This window comes from Prionailurus bengalensis, chromosome B4, assembly GCF_016509475.1.
Source record: "Prionailurus bengalensis isolate Pbe53 chromosome B4, Fcat_Pben_1.1_paternal_pri, whole genome shotgun sequence".
NCBI lineage: Eukaryota > Metazoa > Chordata > Mammalia > Carnivora > Felidae > Prionailurus > Prionailurus bengalensis.
The window spans coordinates 90,434,130-90,447,872 of NC_057358.1; the positions used below are offsets into that span (position 1 = coordinate 90,434,130).

General features: G+C 36.1%; 1 protein-coding gene across 3 annotated transcripts in view; it reads left to right on the top strand.

Annotated features, from left to right (window-relative positions):
• Positions 1-13,743, top strand: part of MSRB3 (methionine sulfoxide reductase B3) — a 174,599-nt gene that overhangs the window by 29,832 nt on the left and 131,024 nt on the right. For 2 of the 3 annotated variants that reach the window (XM_043562958.1, XM_043562960.1), the window contains exon 2: positions 753-879. The exons of the other annotated variant lie outside the window; for it this stretch is intronic. In XM_043562958.1, the coding sequence (XP_043418893.1) occupies positions 804-879 (76 nt within the window). In that variant the 5' untranslated portion in view covers positions 753-803. The remainder of the gene's footprint in view (positions 1-752; positions 880-13,743) is intronic. 3 annotated transcript variants of the gene reach the window in all.

A 13,743-nucleotide genomic window follows, 5' to 3' on the forward strand; every position in this document is an offset into this window, starting at 1 on the left:
GAATTGGCCTAGAAATTATAAATGATAAGGTCCGATGGAAATTCCTATTTGCTATGCTTTGTTCAAACTTAACACGTTCTAAAGTGAAGTCTCCTGGTTGTCTGTAGGGTATTTGGCTCTCTATTTAAAAAAAAAAAGATTAAGAAAGAAACTGTAACAAAAGGATTCTCTTCATCTTGCAATATTTTATAGTCTTCTTCAGGGAGGGAGATTTACAAATAATTGCTGGAAGGAGGCAACATGATGTAAAGGAAAGAGCGTGGCTTTGCAGTGAGATAAAACAGGGTTTTCTAGTACCTTTTCCACTGGCTATTTGCTATGTGCCCTTGGACCTTTGAGCCTCGATTTCCTCACATATGTACTGGGGGATAAAACCTACCTCCTAGGTTTATTGTAAGAATTAAATGATACAGTGTGTGTATTAGGCCCCAGACGGTTCCTCTCACATGGTATGGACTCAGTAAATGCTGATTCTTTTCAACTGTTTTAAACTTGGTCTCTTTTCTGACCTCTTGCAAAGTGTGTTCACAGATTACACTTTTACATCTTGTATGTTTTTTTCATAAGATGTAAATAAGCCTGGGTTGCAAGTAAGCTCACCATTTGAAAAATAGGCATTTGAAATTTATTACCACTGTGTGCATGTGTTCAGTTCCAGATAAAACCGTAACCATCAATTGTGCAATGAATGTGGTTAATTAACATTTGTGATGTTTTAATTTGTTTTTGTTTTCTTTTTTTCTCCTACTCAGCTCTTGCCCCTGTTCTTTGCCTCTCGTTTTGTTGGTGAAGATATCACAGTGATGTCTGCATTCAACCTGCTGCATTTGGTGACAAAGAGCCAGCCAGTAGCCCTGCGAGCCTGTGGGCTTCCCTCAGGTTGCTGATTCTTGTCCTGTACCTAGTGAGGGCACTGGTCTGGGTGGGTGTTTCTGCTGCAGGAAATGATACACCAGAACGTTTTGCTAAATTCCGTTTTCTTTCACTTGGGCCCTAATTTGAAGACGGAAATTGGTTATAAATCACCACTCTACTTGGAGTAACACTCATTTCCACAATCCTTATAACCCTTGGAAACATTGTCCAGTTTCCTTGTTCAGTCTATAATTGTCACTAATATTTCATGATATCTTCTTGTTCTTTAATGCACACTACACATCTGAAAATCATAATGTTCATGAGAGGCTGGCAGTCTTCATAAGAAACTGCCCCAAATCACCCAAATAGGATATTCATCTCTTGTTAAAGGATAATGAAAATGGTTTTCATTTCACATGTGGCCATTACTTTGGGAACGGAAAAATGAAAATGAACAACCGTAGTATAATACAGTTACTTATTTATTATAGTCAAAAAGAAATGATGTTGTACTTAACAATGACCAAATAAACAGAACATATATAGCATGCACGTGTCAACTGGTTCTTAATTTAGAACCACTCACTATACTTTTAAAAAATGTGATTTTCAGCTTGTTACACAAGTGAGGCATGAAAGTCCAAAATTGCCTTATGTGCCTATAGCATGAACTTAATATTTTACTTTTATTATGAAAGTCAGAATGGTCAGATATTTTGTGTGAACATTATTATCAACATTATTTCTATTTTCTATTAATATACATATCTCTATTGCTATATTGTCTAGAGAATTTAATTCCAGCTCATTAAACATTCACTGAATATTAACTGTGAGTGCCGGGCATTGTGTGGGGCAGTGAGGATATAATGATACAGAAGATCAAGCTGATTTCTCTAATGAGCACAGGGTGGAAATGGTGCTGTGTGAAGACCGTTGAACTGTGTGGTGATAGGGCTGAATGACGTTAGGGGAATTCAGAGAAGGGTGGTCCTCGTTCTTTGGTGGGGGGGGGGAAACATTTGGAAAGGAGGGAAGGTCTCTGAAGCTTAAAGGAGGGCTTCGTGGAGGATATAGTTTCTAAGCTAAATCTCAATCTATAAGCATCAGTTAGCCAGGTGGCCAATGAGTGGGAAGGACAGCTCTCTGGTAGGGACTAGCGTGGGCAAGACACGAAGGCCCGAAGGAGCAAGGTATGTCCAGTGAGAGGCAGGTTATTTAATATGGCCAGCTCGGGTGGGGGAGCGCAAGCGCGAGGCGAGGAAGGAAGGTAGCCAGATCATGAAATGTCTTAGGTGATGTGTTAAAGAATTTAAATCCTGGAGAAGGGGAAGAAGGTGAAATAACATGACTCAGTTTGCATTTTATAAGGATTATGGATTTAGTATGATGGAAAGTCCATGCTGGTTCCAGATGTTTCTGAGAAGGCTGGGATGGCAACCTGATTTGAAGGGTGGCTAAGACCTTTGTTTTGAAGCTGTATTTGAGTAGTAAACGGCTGTTGTTTTTGTTGTTGTTGTTAAATAGATTTTATGTCTATTTGTGGTGACTTGAGAGGCTAATGAAGCTTCATGCATTGAGGGCCCCAATCACTCTGTCAGTACTTTTTCCTCCCCGAGCCAGCCATGCCCCTGCATCGCCACCACAGAAAACACTGGGGGAGTTTGAGTTTGAGGCTGGAGGGGACTCAGAAAGTGCTGAGAGCCTCAGGTTTGGAAAGAAGGGGGGAGGGACTGGAGAGAGATTCAGGTTGTAGAACTGACAAGGTTTACCTGCTGAATTGTATATGAGCTTGAGGGAGAACAGCAATTAACGCAGTCCCTGTGCCATGTGGAACTTTTTCCTAACTATGCATTATATATGAGAGTTATTTAGTTTATATATAACCAGGTTTCCCACTGAATAACACCCCAAAGTGTGAAAAGCACCAATATTGTTCTTGTAACATGAGTTTTCTATACACAGAGGAGGCTGAGTATTTACAGAAACACCTCATTAATTAATAAATAATTAATAATATATTCCTTGAGATATTAGAATCATGGAATTAAAGGATTTCGTGATGGAATTGTTTAATTGAGATATAAGTGTCTTTAAATTTTGGTATCAAAATGATTCAACAATAAATTCGACAAAACTGATAATTCTTGAGCGGTAACCATTACTGCACAGGGCTTAAACACACAGATTCTGGAGTCTGAGTTTGAAGGCTGGCCGTGCCGCTTAACTGGCTGTGTACCAGGTCTTTCTCATTTGTAATATGAGAGTTAATAATAGTATTAGGTTGCTGTAGGGGATGAAGTAGATGAGGATGTGAAAAGTGCATAGGACAATGGCTGGAATTCAGTAAGCACAATATATAAATGTTAACTAAGTTCACTGTAGGTCTCTGTGTCTGTCTATCTATCTATCTATCTATCTATCTATCTATCTATCTTATCTATTATCTATCGATCTATCATGAATTTTCCTAGTATAATAGACTTTTAAGAACATTTAAATATGTCCTATCTTTCATTTAACTATTTTCACTTTAATACGAACCACAAATGCACTTAATGTTTGAGAAATAACCATCTCAACCTGTTTTTATAGCTTTGTTTTACTTAATGCATCCTGCTGAACCGGAATTCAAGTCCTGTGTACATGTTTCTTTTATTCTAACTACCCAGGACTGATGGAAACTCAGTCTCTTGCTTTTCTGGCCTGCAAATCCATTTTAATTCGCTAGATGAATTGGCTAGAATAGTATTCCATAATTCCTTAGCCATTCAAGCACCACTTACTTTTTACAGTGTTAATGAAAGTCAGTCTTCCAGCATTTACATATTTTATGACTTGAATATTAGTAAAATTGTTACCATCCACTTCTCTAACAGAATTCTACTGTTAGAAATATAGAAATGTTGAAGAAATAAAGTTCAATAGCAATAAAACCAACTATTTATATTTTGAAAAGAGAAGTTGAAGTGGGCATTCTGGTCCTTATTACTTTGTGTAAGTACGGAGGGAAGAGGCCAATACTGGAGATATGGGAAATTAAGGTGAAAGTCTGGAGTCTTGCTTTAATTTACTGTTCCCTGGCCAAAACCTATTACAACAAAATTCTCTGTAAATCAAAAAGATTTCTGCTTCCTTAGCCAGTACCCTACTAATTTCAGGTATTATTCAATACAAAATAATTCCAGAACTAAAAAATAATTGGAACAGGCTCTTAAAATTGATTATAACTGGATTGACCTGTAGGAAGGCCACATCCCAGAAGAGTGATCTATCATTTTTCAGCTTTGACTTCTTTTACTTCTTATTTTTAAATAAAGCATAATTTTAATTTAGGGCTCATTAAGTGCATCTGAGTTATGGTTCATTCATGTTTGTAATTAAAGGTAATTTCTTTCTCTCTCAGAATTTTGTCTTGATTTCCCATAACAGTTTCATTTTGTATTAACAGAGCACTGGGATAGGAGTCAGAAAACTCTAACCACAGCCCTGTCGTTAACTTGTGTGACCTTGAACATGACTGTAAACCTCTTCAGATCTCAGTCTCTTTATCTTTAAAATGAAGAATTCAAATTAGATCATCTATTCAGTTCTGAGATTCTGTGATTTTATTAACTGTTACTTGTTTTTATTTTTGGCTTTGGCTTAATCAAATCTGGAAACTAATTAATGGCTAGGAATTTATAGAAAAATCTGCCACGTTGTGGCGGGAGAACAGAAATCTTTTCCACATTTGAACATTAGAATTCCTTACCACTAAATCAAGACTGAAGCATTATCTGAGGAGGGATTAGGGAGCACAGTTTTATACATAGTTTCAGTGCTTGATAAAAATTAAGTCTAATTGTAGCTTAGACTAGATAGCATGGTAGCTTCCAGCCAAGTGAAAGTATTTGTCTAAATAGTACTAATTACGGTGATAAATCATACTTTTCTTTAACATCATACACATAATATGTGGTTGTTACTTGACTTCATTGGTGTATTTTACAGTCACCATGGATTGAAGAGCCACATGGCTCTTGGGCAGCTCGTAAAGATACCATATCATAATATTCTAATGTAGAAATTACAAGCCTTAGAGATATTTTGCAAATGGTGTTTGCAAGCCATAGAATATCATCTGTATAACTAGAACTCTCTAGAGCTTAGCACAATGCCTGGCACTTAATAAATATTTGTTAAGTGAATGGATAAACATTTGGAAAGTTTACATGTAGGTGAAGTGATAGCTAAAACAGAGAATACAAATTTACTTGAGCCTCTTTTGCATGGGAAGATTAAAAGTAAAGTTTATAGTTTGGTTGGCTTTTGAATGTATTATGGAAAACAATTTCCTTTCTCTTTTCTCACTTTATTGCATTTTATCCAATGCAGTTGATACCTGAGATATAAAACACATTGTAGCTTAACAGAGAGCAAAAAAGGGGTAACACAGATTCAATATATATTATCCAGACTTGTTTTTATTTTTTTTTCTCTCAAACAGTTGGGGTTTTGGTGGTAGATAAAATTTTGAGGAAGGGAATAAGTACATACTATGCTTATTATGAGAATTAGGAATTCCGGCTCTTTTGATCACTTTTCTCTGGAGCAAATTAATGTTGTTTGCTGTGCTTTAAAATTTCCATTTGTAAAGAGGAACTACAACAGATAGGCACCAAATCACCATCCACAAGTAAGAATAATTACTGTCCAAGTTTGAGCTGGCAATAGTTCATTAATGGCATCTAATATTATATTTACTTACCTTGAAAAAAAATAATTGAAATCATCAGTGTGCTGTTCATCTACTGCATAGGCTGGCCTTCTATTCCAGTTTTATTTTTTAACCTTTTATGGTTAAGAAAAGATGAACTATCTTCATGATTCTTTGATAAAAGTTATGACTCTTCTCTCCCAGAAAGTACTTATGTGCACCTACACACAATTTTGTATGTAATTCAAAGGTTTTTGTTAGATATTCTGAAACTCGTAAGGGAAGGGCTCTTTGACCACAGGTTCAGAACCTGTGTTCTAAAAGATACACGTGAAACCAACATAAAAAACTCTGATTAGAACACAGTATTCCTGATTTCTTTATTCATATCACCAGTGGAATTCTCGGCCACGTATTTGGGTGAATGCCCTCCATTCTTCAGTTTCACCATTGTCTTACATGTTCATCTTACCTAACTTCTTTGATTACATTAAAATGCTTTGAGGGAGATTTCTTTTTAGAGAACATAGTGTTTAAAAAATAGACATACAAATTTCAACTCACACAATTCACAAAATAATTCGCAATTAATTGATTGAATGGTACCTACTTTTCCAGTAGATGGCGCTAGGTTTACATTCTTTCACAGCATGAACGTGTACTGCTCTCATTAGCACATAGGTGCATTGTGAAAACTTAAACAAAAGTATGTCAAGAATATTACGTTAAGAACATGTGGATTTACAAACCACAAATTTTTCTGCTTATATAATGTTCAAACAATATTTGTAGAGTGCAAAACCTTTTTCCATTTTCATTAGGATCCAAGTCCCTTATGCTTGGACATCTCATCGAAATTGTCTTTCATGTGTGGACTTTCTATAAACTGAAACAAGTTTTCATAAATTAACTTATCTTAAATCCAAATAGTGATTTAACAGTAATTTATAGTATTATATGCAACTAAATTTTCTTCAGCAGACCACCCAAGAATGAAAGAAAATTTCACGTTTTGTTTTGCCGTGTTTCAAATTTTTATATAATCTTGAAAATGTTATTAGTTTAACATGTTGATTGTTATGCATGAATAGTTTTTTACATGAATTAAAATATTTTTGGAAACTAAGAAAAATTATATTTAAAATGTTGACTAATGAGTGCTCTGATGCAGCTATTTTTTTTTCTAAAAAAATGTTTTAGTAGCTCTATGACATAATAAAGTTTTAATGTTAATGTTGAAAACTTGCTGTATGACATCCAATTCCCACATGAGTTTTAAAAGTTATTTGCGCACAAGGCTAAATTATAGAACAATACATCTGTATGAATAAGGTGTTGGGCATATGGTTTGTTAAATGTGGATTTTGTTAATTTGTTGGTAAATATGGGATAAATTCTTCATATGTACATTAGTAATTACCAAATATGTAGCAACATCTAGTAGCAACAGAGATGAAAATGGGGACGAACAAAAGAACAAATTTTAGTTTGAGAAATTCACTGGTCAGCTAATTAACAATGACTGGAAAGAATATAAAACATATGCGTTCTGAAAACAAATGATAATTCTACAGGGTTAGATTATCTAGACAATATGGACTTTGGGGGAATCTTATAAGTGAAGTTATTAGGTGTTTGTCCATCTAAACATGTTCACAGTAATGTTACCTATCAGATCATAGAAGGATTTATTCAGATAAGCCTGAGCCACCTTTTGCTGTCATTAAACATATGTTTAATGAAGGAATGAGGACTGCATGGCAGTTCCCGGAGACTCTCTAATATTGAGGTTACATACTTGATGGACTGTCGTCGTCGGTCTCTTCCAGTTTATAGCTTCATCCTAAACATTTTAATTAGGAATTAAATTTCCATGACTGTTTTTGCCAGATACAGTTTAATTTAAAGTGCTTTGAAATAAAAAGATTTCACTGAGATGCAATGGCAAATTATTTCTAATTACTTTTTGTGCCTTTGCATTTAAAATCAAGCATTTATTTAAAAGATGAAAATTTCCATTTGTTTATTTTCAACTCCCTAATATTTTTCTCTTTTCTTTTTTACATTTAGTATGTTTGCACTTGTGTTAGTCACTTAAAAATGCATGTTATAAAAAATATACCATGAAATGATGAAGATACCAGTTATTTAAGTGATTTGTAAGACCTATACATTTATAGAATTTAAATTTACTCAACTGTTAGGATAAGCATTTCCTTCAACAATAGATACATTTATTATATTTAGCCACATAATTACAAACAGAATGGGGTGTTAATTTAAATCATTAGAGTATTTGAAGAAACAGATTAGAAGCTTAGTCTGTACTTACTAGGTTATTTCTACCACCAGTTTGCTTTCTGGCCCCATGAATCTGTTTTGTGTCCTTTATTCTTTTCTTCATCTGTAAACTAAGCATGATAGAACTTTCTTGTCAAACCTTTCACAATTAGATATAACCCTCAGGTGTTAACATTATTTCACATTTCCCAGAATTTATTCTGTGTGACTTTAATCCCTGGCTGTAAGGGGGATAAGCTGGAAAAATTAAAAAAGGAGGGGGGTGGGATGTCAAAAAAGTCTGGGAAAGGTGATCGGCCAAAGTCTATTTCTAATGTAGGAAATCCTTGGTTCCTGCCAAGTGATCCCTGGAAAGGCAGAAATTTTTTGTCTCTTTAGTTCACAACTGCATCTCAGCAAGTAGAATTGTGTCTGTCACATAATAAGTGTTCAATAAATATTTGTGGAATGAACGAATGGGTGTAAATAAGTAGTATCAGCTTATGTATCAAAATAATGGCACATTGTAAGTAATGTGATCTCTGTTTTTAAGGAATGTACATTCTGGTGAGGAAGATGGCCATTTAAGTCCCAGTTTTGTTATCTATAGGATGAAAGAAGTTATATAGTTGATGGTTTTATGATTCTATATAAATATTTCCTCCTTTGTTTTGCTCTGGTGGGAGGGAGTAAAAGAAGTGAGAAGCGCCGTGCCTCTCTCTTTCTGCACAGAATGGCAGACTGGCTTCTTGGAATAGGATCTGAAGCAATGACAGTTCTTCTGAAGGATATTGAAGGAATGTGTAGATGTAATTAGCAGGAAGTGGTGGGGGTGGGGGGATGGCGGCATGGGGGTGGGAATGGACTGTGAGCACATGGGTGAGTAAAAAATGGGCATGTTAAAGCACAACAAAGCATGAGTTCAAGAAAGAAATGTAATGAATGACTAAATTAAAGCAGGAACACTGCAGACCAGAGAGCCTGGCTCTCATTAACCAGGTGTGTGACCACGTCCAGTAACTTTGTTAGGCCTTGGTCTCCTCATGAGAACTTTGGACTAGGAGTTTATCACTTTCCGAATTGTAACCGGAGGAACACTGGTTCTACTAAAGCCATGTAAACTGATCTCATTGTCAAATTGAGAAACTGCATACTACCATATTGTATCAATTCTATTCTCACATTTTATCATCTCGATAATCAGGATGCAGTTTAAACCATTGTGTGAGAAAATGTTGTGTCATTGGCAACTTTTTAACTTTTCTAGTGGAGCATAAAATAATGGTGTGTCAGAATACCACATACTTAATAATGCACATCAGCATTAAGAAAATCTCTGAGATCTTCATTAAAAAGCCCACGTAATGTTGATTTTTCCAGTCTGGTTGGACTGTGGAAACTTATTCTTGCCAATCCCCCCCTGCTCCCCACAAGAACAACCTGTTAGCGTTTTTTTTTAGAGCCAGTGTTTTACAGATTACATTTTGGGGAATGCTGGATTAGGTAATCTCATAGTCTTAAACCCAGAGATTTAATGGAGTATTAGCCATAATAATAGATTCAAATGTAGAACTCAAGAGAGGTAATAAAGGATTCAGAGTAGTAATAAAGGCAAAAATATTTTAATCTGTCATTTTTTTTTCACTGATTTTAAATATTATTGTAGGGTTTTTTTTTCTTTTTTTCTTTTCTTTTCTTTCTTTCTTTCTTTCTTTCTTTCTTTCTTTCTTTCTTTCTTTCTTAGTAATTTCTCCACTCAATGTGGGGCTTGAATCTATAACCCAGAGATCAAGAGTCACATGCTGCACTGACTGAACCAGCCAGGTACCCCTATTTATTGCAGTTTTTTTTTTTAAAGTTTACTTATTTTTGAGAGAGAGAGACAGAGACAGAGACAGAGCGAGCGAGCAAGGGAGGGGCAGAGAGAGGGAGAGAGAGAATCCTAAGCAGGCTCTGTGCTGTCAGCGCAGAGCCTGACGTCGGGCTGTATCTCACGAACTGCGAGATCATGACCTGAGGCGAGATCGAGAGTCAGACGCTTAACCGACTGAGCCACCCAGGCGCCCCTGTTGTAGTTTTTAAACTAACTTCCAAGAAACATAGCCAAAGGCATCAGTTAGAACACATCTTTTAGGAAGAAAATTTAAACATAATTAATTAAAATGGAGAGTTGTATAAATCTTTAAATACAACACATACTTACTTAGTACTTACTCTTTCCCAGGCACGTTGCTAGGTGCTAGGAGTACAAAGATAACCAACATATATATGTCCACTGTCTTTCAAGGAGATTGTATAGTTCAGAAGAAGCCTTGTGGCTTTCCTTTACTTGTCCGGGTGACAGAGAAAAATGTGAGATTTTTTGACTTTTTTCTCCAGACACTTTCACATTTTTTTCTGGAACATATGGACTCAAATTCAGCTGACCGTTGAGTGGCAATTGTAGACTTGTTTTCTGCCCATTGTTTTAGAATTAATTTAGATTTTAAATTTGATTTGAGCAGTAATGTAATTTTGGAAATTTACAAAGCTGAGCTCTTAGACAATATACATTTTATTTTCTTTCTAATGAAGTATTCTTAATGTTACATTTAAACACAATTCTGCATGATCATCTAAGCGAGGGATCCTATCCTTCCTTCTTGTGCATGGTTACCCCTCATCTTCCCTGCAGTCTGTGCTCCCAAGGGGGTGAGGGAGAATGGGGGAGTGAGCTATTTTTTGCAAGTCTTTTTTGATTGCATGTGAAATGCAGAATGGAAATGAGCCTGTCTGTTTTTAATTTTTTTTTCTTTCCCTGTATGGGCTATGATGTTCTAGTGAAGACCCATACTAGAAAAAAAAAAAAAAAGAATTAAAAACAGGGAACTCCAACTTTGTCAGACATTTCACATGCAATCAGATAGACTTGAAGTTAAGTGACTTTCTCTTCCACTCTTGTCACTTGATGATGGCAGTTCCTTTAAAAATTCTCTTTCTACTCATATGCTTTGCAAGCAAGAAAATGCTTTTGGATCAAGACATGTTTTAAATACTTTCCTAAACTCTAGGCTTTTGGTCCACATTAATATAAAAATCATTGCTGTTGATATTTGCATTACATTCTGAAGAATTGATAAAGTACTGTTTAATTCTTTTAGTACTTAAAGAATGTTGATACAATTATTACCACGCCTGAATTCAACAATTAAAAATTTGTAACACACAAGTAAAAGAAATGCAAAATGTGGTTTCTCTCTTATGGAGTCATTCAGGTGAATGTTTCATCAGAATGCACGTAATGGTAAAACTCTCCATGTCTCCTGTCAAGAAAGTCACACATCTCCACATAGGAGAACTTACTATTAGAGGCTAGAGTTTTAACCATATTAATAGACTTTGGAAGCTGTGGGAAATAAACTTACTCCCGTTGACTTCCAGTGAGAAAATGCTTGCACACGTTCCCCTTAATATTAAAACTGCCTTATTTCTTAGCTCCCCAATTTCTCCTCTTCCAAATCTAAATCTACAACTTTATCCTGGCTGTTTTTACTTTGGTAAGTTGGCCGATACCACTTACAAGAAAGACCGTCTACATTCCTTTCGTCAGGGCAGGGTAGTTACCATCTTGACATGGGCACATTTGATCACCCTCCATCTCAGCTTGTGTAGATGGAGGGTCTCTGTCCTATTTGAATCTTCCCTGGCCCTCTGATCCTTAGATACTGTTTCTACAAATTATGAGCTTTTCATATCTCATTACAACTGGACCTAGCCAATCTAGATGGGCAAAGTTTAAGAGTATTGATGTCTTCTTTGTCAATTCTCCATGCACAGAAGTTTGCACATACTTTTCACCATATGACTATACATTGTGTTGATTGCTTTTCTTATCTTTCGTGCTGGAATGGGTGCTCTCCTCGACTTGTTCATGTTTTGACTTTCCAGCATCTTAGTTCTTGATTCACTGTAGATGTTTAGTAAGTGGTTGTAGAAAGTATGAATTAATATGAGGCTCAACATATTGTCAAAGAATTTATAGTCTGGGAAAATAAAGCAGAAATGCCTGAAGGCATTTGAGAATAATTGTAAAATGCTATGTAAACAGCACCTCGCAGAGTAAATGCACTGGTACTAAGGGTATCCAGAGGAATGGAGTTATCAGAGTAGGGATTAATTTATTAGGGTAGGTAGACTTGGAAGGAAAACTTGCTTGAAAGTATATTCTCAGTTTATCTATTCAAACCTTTAGTATGGAAACCAGAAGACTAATTTTATCATTCAACTATGCTCCACTAAAACATATGGTCTTGTTTAATTCAAGAAGTTTAAAATGGCATATTGCTTTGGCATGCTTATAATGTCCATTGATGTTAATTAGAACTCTGCGCATGCATCAGTAGAATATAACTGAAACTGATGTGTAGAACTGTCTTATGTGAATAGAAAAGCAGTGAGAAGGCATGAAATGCGATAACGTCTATGACAAAGACATGATTTTTCTCACATACAGAAAAGAAAAAAAAATCTTTAACTTAAGAAGAAACTATTGTCTTGCTTTCTGACTCCTAAGACCTGGAATTTTATTTTCTCTGTATTATATTTAGGACTTGGAGGATAGATAAAATTAAACTGAACCTAAGCGTAGAAACTAAGTATCTTTTTTAAAGATGGAAACCAAGTTGAGGTACAAATTTTATACTCTTTTTAGTTATGGATATTCCCTGACATCACCTACAAGAATACTCTGAAGGGGAGAGTGACTGGGGTGTTCCAGGAGGGTAAAAGCATCATTGTTTGGCCATAGGATTTTGCTCTCCGGGTCCATCAAAAATTTATCACTGAAAAACATCTGAGTATCCTCTTACACATGACTCCAGGTTGGAATGACAATCTGTAGTCTGAAAGGGATGACATTAATTACACAGAGCAAATTAGCAGAGGCTGCAGTCCGATGCTGGGTTCAAAGTTCAGCCAGACAGATACTCTCTGAGAGCTATTTTGAGGATAGTACTTTGCTAAAAAGGACATTCACTAACATTTTTCTCTTGGGAGTAAGAAGTGATGCCAGACAACGCCTGGCCTGATACGTTAATTGTAAATCTCCTGGTTTTAAAAACATTTACTTCGCATGTTTAAATTGTTGGTTTCTGCTCCATTCACATTCAGGTTTTACCATGTATGTTGTCTCTACCGCTAGAGCATTACTTTAGCATATCCATCTTTTGCATTGGCCTGTCCTGCATGTATTCAGACTGCCTTTCCCTCTGATGTCTGTGCAACCAACTTCCTGCCTTCCTTCAGAACTTTGCTCAAATATCATCTTCTCAGTGAGGCCAACTTTGACCACTATACATAAGGTTATAGCCCTTAACTTCTAGCATTCCCAGTCTTTGCTGTGCTCAGTTTAGCTTTTTTCCTTCCTGTGTACTTAACCACCTTCTAAGAGGCTATCCAGTTTACTCACTTGTTTTCATTGTGTTTTTCTTTATCTTCCCCTACCCCTGCTGCTTTCGTGGGAGCTCCATGAGAACAGGATCTTTATTTTGTTCACTGGTATATCCTAAGTATTTAGAATAATGCCAGCGTATAGTAGGTGCTTAATAGTTACTGAAGGAATGATTGACTATATTTTACTTAGCACAGTACCTGGCACTGTGTTAACAGTCGTCACTTTTGATGACTTTGAAAAAACAGTAAGAAAAAAAACGCTGGATCAGTGTCCCTGTAAGTAAGCTCTGCCCCCTAGTTTCATGGAAGCCACAGTTGTAGCAAAAGTGTCATGACTGCATGTTAATCCTGGGAATGTTCTTCTTGTGTAGGTCCACTTGGAGAGAAAAACCAGAACTGGGTATGCTTCTGCTAGCATGGAAGCGTTTCTTCCCTGTGCTTGACATTTCCTTTATTGGTTATTGGAATGCAAAACA